Source organism: Tasmannia lanceolata, unplaced genomic scaffold (assembly GCF_043159265.1).
Source record: "Tasmannia lanceolata isolate RefF3 unplaced genomic scaffold, GAP_Taslan_0.1 ptg000008l, whole genome shotgun sequence".
In the NCBI taxonomy this organism is placed as follows: domain Eukaryota; kingdom Viridiplantae; phylum Streptophyta; class Magnoliopsida; order Canellales; family Winteraceae; genus Tasmannia; species Tasmannia lanceolata.
In genome coordinates, this window is record NW_027518685.1 from 34,463,518 (window position 1) to 34,465,876 (window position 2,359).

A 2,359-nucleotide genomic window follows, 5' to 3' on the forward strand; every position below is an offset into this window, starting at 1 on the left:
TCATCAACCCCCAATTGACTTTTGTACAGCATAATTGCTTGGAGGTAGAGCCTAAGGACCATCTCTTCCAGACCACATCAAGCCTAGCTTCCCAACATCTCCTACCCCTCAAAGTCACCAGTTGATGCCTCCCCAAGTTACAAACTCAGAGACCACTTCCCATCAAGTGCCATAGGATGCCTGCCCTCCCCCTTCTGCATCCAGATCTGCCTCATCTAGCATTTCATCCTCTTCTCAAAAGAAAAATAAGAAAAAGCATGGAAACCCCCTCTTGGCACTCAACCAGGCCCCACCTCATCTGTCTTTACTCCCCACATCTCACCCACTCCCGCCATCACTCTCTCCATTCCATCTACACCTTCCATCCCCAGCTTCATTCCACCTGCACCTGCCATCCCCACCTTCATTCCATCTACTTTTAACATCTCCTCCCCCCTTTTACCTGCCTCCAATAATGGCCAGCCCCTTCAACAAAATGACTCCCTGAGAGCCCCAAAATCCCCAAGCATGGTCCATAATGAAGATTGTTGATGCCTGGAATGTTCGTGGCCTCTGCACAAGCTCAAAGAGAAAGGAAGTGAAAGAATTTCTCAGGAAAACCAGATCCCCCATCTGCTGCCTGATTGAAACCAAGGCCAAAATCCATAAGCTAACATAATATTCCTCCCTAATCTGCCAAGGATGGCAAGCTCATGGTACCTATTCCTCTGTGATCAAAGGTAGAGTCTGGATTCTCTGGAACCCAATGATTGTAAACATCAAAATCCTGGAAGAATCAAGCCAGCACATCCATACCGAAAGTCAGAATGCTCCAAACAAATCAATCCTTCAACCTTACTGCAATCTACGCCCATAATTATTTCATTTCCCGAAGAGCTCTCTGGTCTAATCTTGAATCCATTGAACCCCAAGTCACCCTACCATGGCTGCTAATCGGGGACTTTAATGTGGTGAGATACGCAAATGAAAGAATGGGCCACACAAATCACCACATAAATGAAATGGAGGAATTTAATGAGTGTATCTCAAATTGTGCCTTATCTGATCTTCGTTCCAACGGCAATAACTGGACTTGGCATAATAGATCACAATTTAATCGAAAAATTGCAAAGCTTGACAGATCCCTGGTGAATGATCTATGGCTGCAGCATTTCCATCACTCTTATGCTGAGTTCCTCCCCCCTGGCATCTCAGACCACTGCCCAATTTCAATAGCCATGAATATGCATCAGAGCCTTGGCCCGAAGCCATTCAAATTCATGATTATGTGGCGCGAAGACAAGTCAGTTTACCCTGTTGTGGAAAGAGCTTGGAGCATTAAAGTCCATGGTACTCCTATGTATCAACTCTGCCAGAAGCTTAAGGAGGTAAAAACTCATCTTAAAGTATGGAATAAAGATGTTTTTGGTCGAATAGACATCCGCACCCCTCTGATTCGGGCTCAGCTAGAGGAAACAAAAGGACCTCCAAGCGAACCCTCTTGATCCTTCTCTTATTGCTAAGGAAAACGAGCTCAGGTCTGACCTCCTTACTGCCTCCAATCTAGAAGAGTCCCTGTTTAAGCGGAAATCCAGAGTTCTTTGGCTTCAGCTAGGAGATACAAATACTAAATTCTTCCACTCGGCTCTGAAGGTCCGCCAGCATCAAAATAGCATCCTAACCATGGAAAATGAGGATACCACCCAATCCTCTGACCCGGTTGAAATTGCAGACTCTTTTGTCCAACATTTCAAAACAAATCCTCAATCATGAAAAGTCTCAAACTCTCCCCACCCCCTCTCCAGCCAGAAAACTCGACCCTGACCAAGCCTCTCACCTCTCTAGACCAGTAACCAAGGAAGAAATTACCAATGTTGTTCGAACTGCAAATAGAGACAAGGCCCCTGGGCCTGATGGTTTCAATGATGCATTCTTTCAAGCATTTTGGTACTTGATTGAAGAAGATTTCTCAAATGCAATCCTCAGCTTCTTCAAAAAGGGATCCCTCCTATCTGAAGTCAATTCCACCTTCATTACCTTAATCCTCAAGTGCATAAACGCTGCCTCCCTTGACAAATTCCGCCCAATATCGCTATGCAGTTTTGTCTTCAAGACCATCACCAAAATCCTTGCTGAAAGACTAAAACCTGTAATGGCTCTCCTTATCCACCCAGCTCAATCTGCCTTCATCAAATCCAAGAGAATATCCTTCTATCTCATGACCTGCTGCATAATTTCCACTCCCCTCGAGCCCCTAAAGCCATGTGCCTAAAACTCGATTTGGCAAAAGCTTTTGATAATATAAATCGAGGGGCCCTTCTTGACTTCATGAAGAATCAAGGTTTTGATGATAGATGGATAAGATGGATCTCTGAGTGTA

At 44.8% G+C, this 2,359-nt stretch overlaps 1 protein-coding gene across 1 annotated transcript; it reads left to right on the top strand.

The window, feature by feature from the left end:
• Positions 1–1,001: 1,001 nt before the first annotated feature.
• Positions 1,002–1,484, top strand: LOC143882910 (uncharacterized). Its single transcript, XM_077386290.1, has one exon. It carries the CDS (start codon positions 1,002–1,004, stop codon positions 1,482–1,484), a length of 483 nt encoding a protein of 160 aa, XP_077242405.1.
• The last annotated feature ends 875 nt before the right edge of the window (positions 1,485–2,359 follow it).

Coding starts and splice junctions, on each gene's coding strand:
- LOC143882910 (XM_077386290.1), top strand. CDS start 1,002: ATGGAGGAATTTAATGAGTGTATCTCAAATTGTGCCTTATCTGATCTT.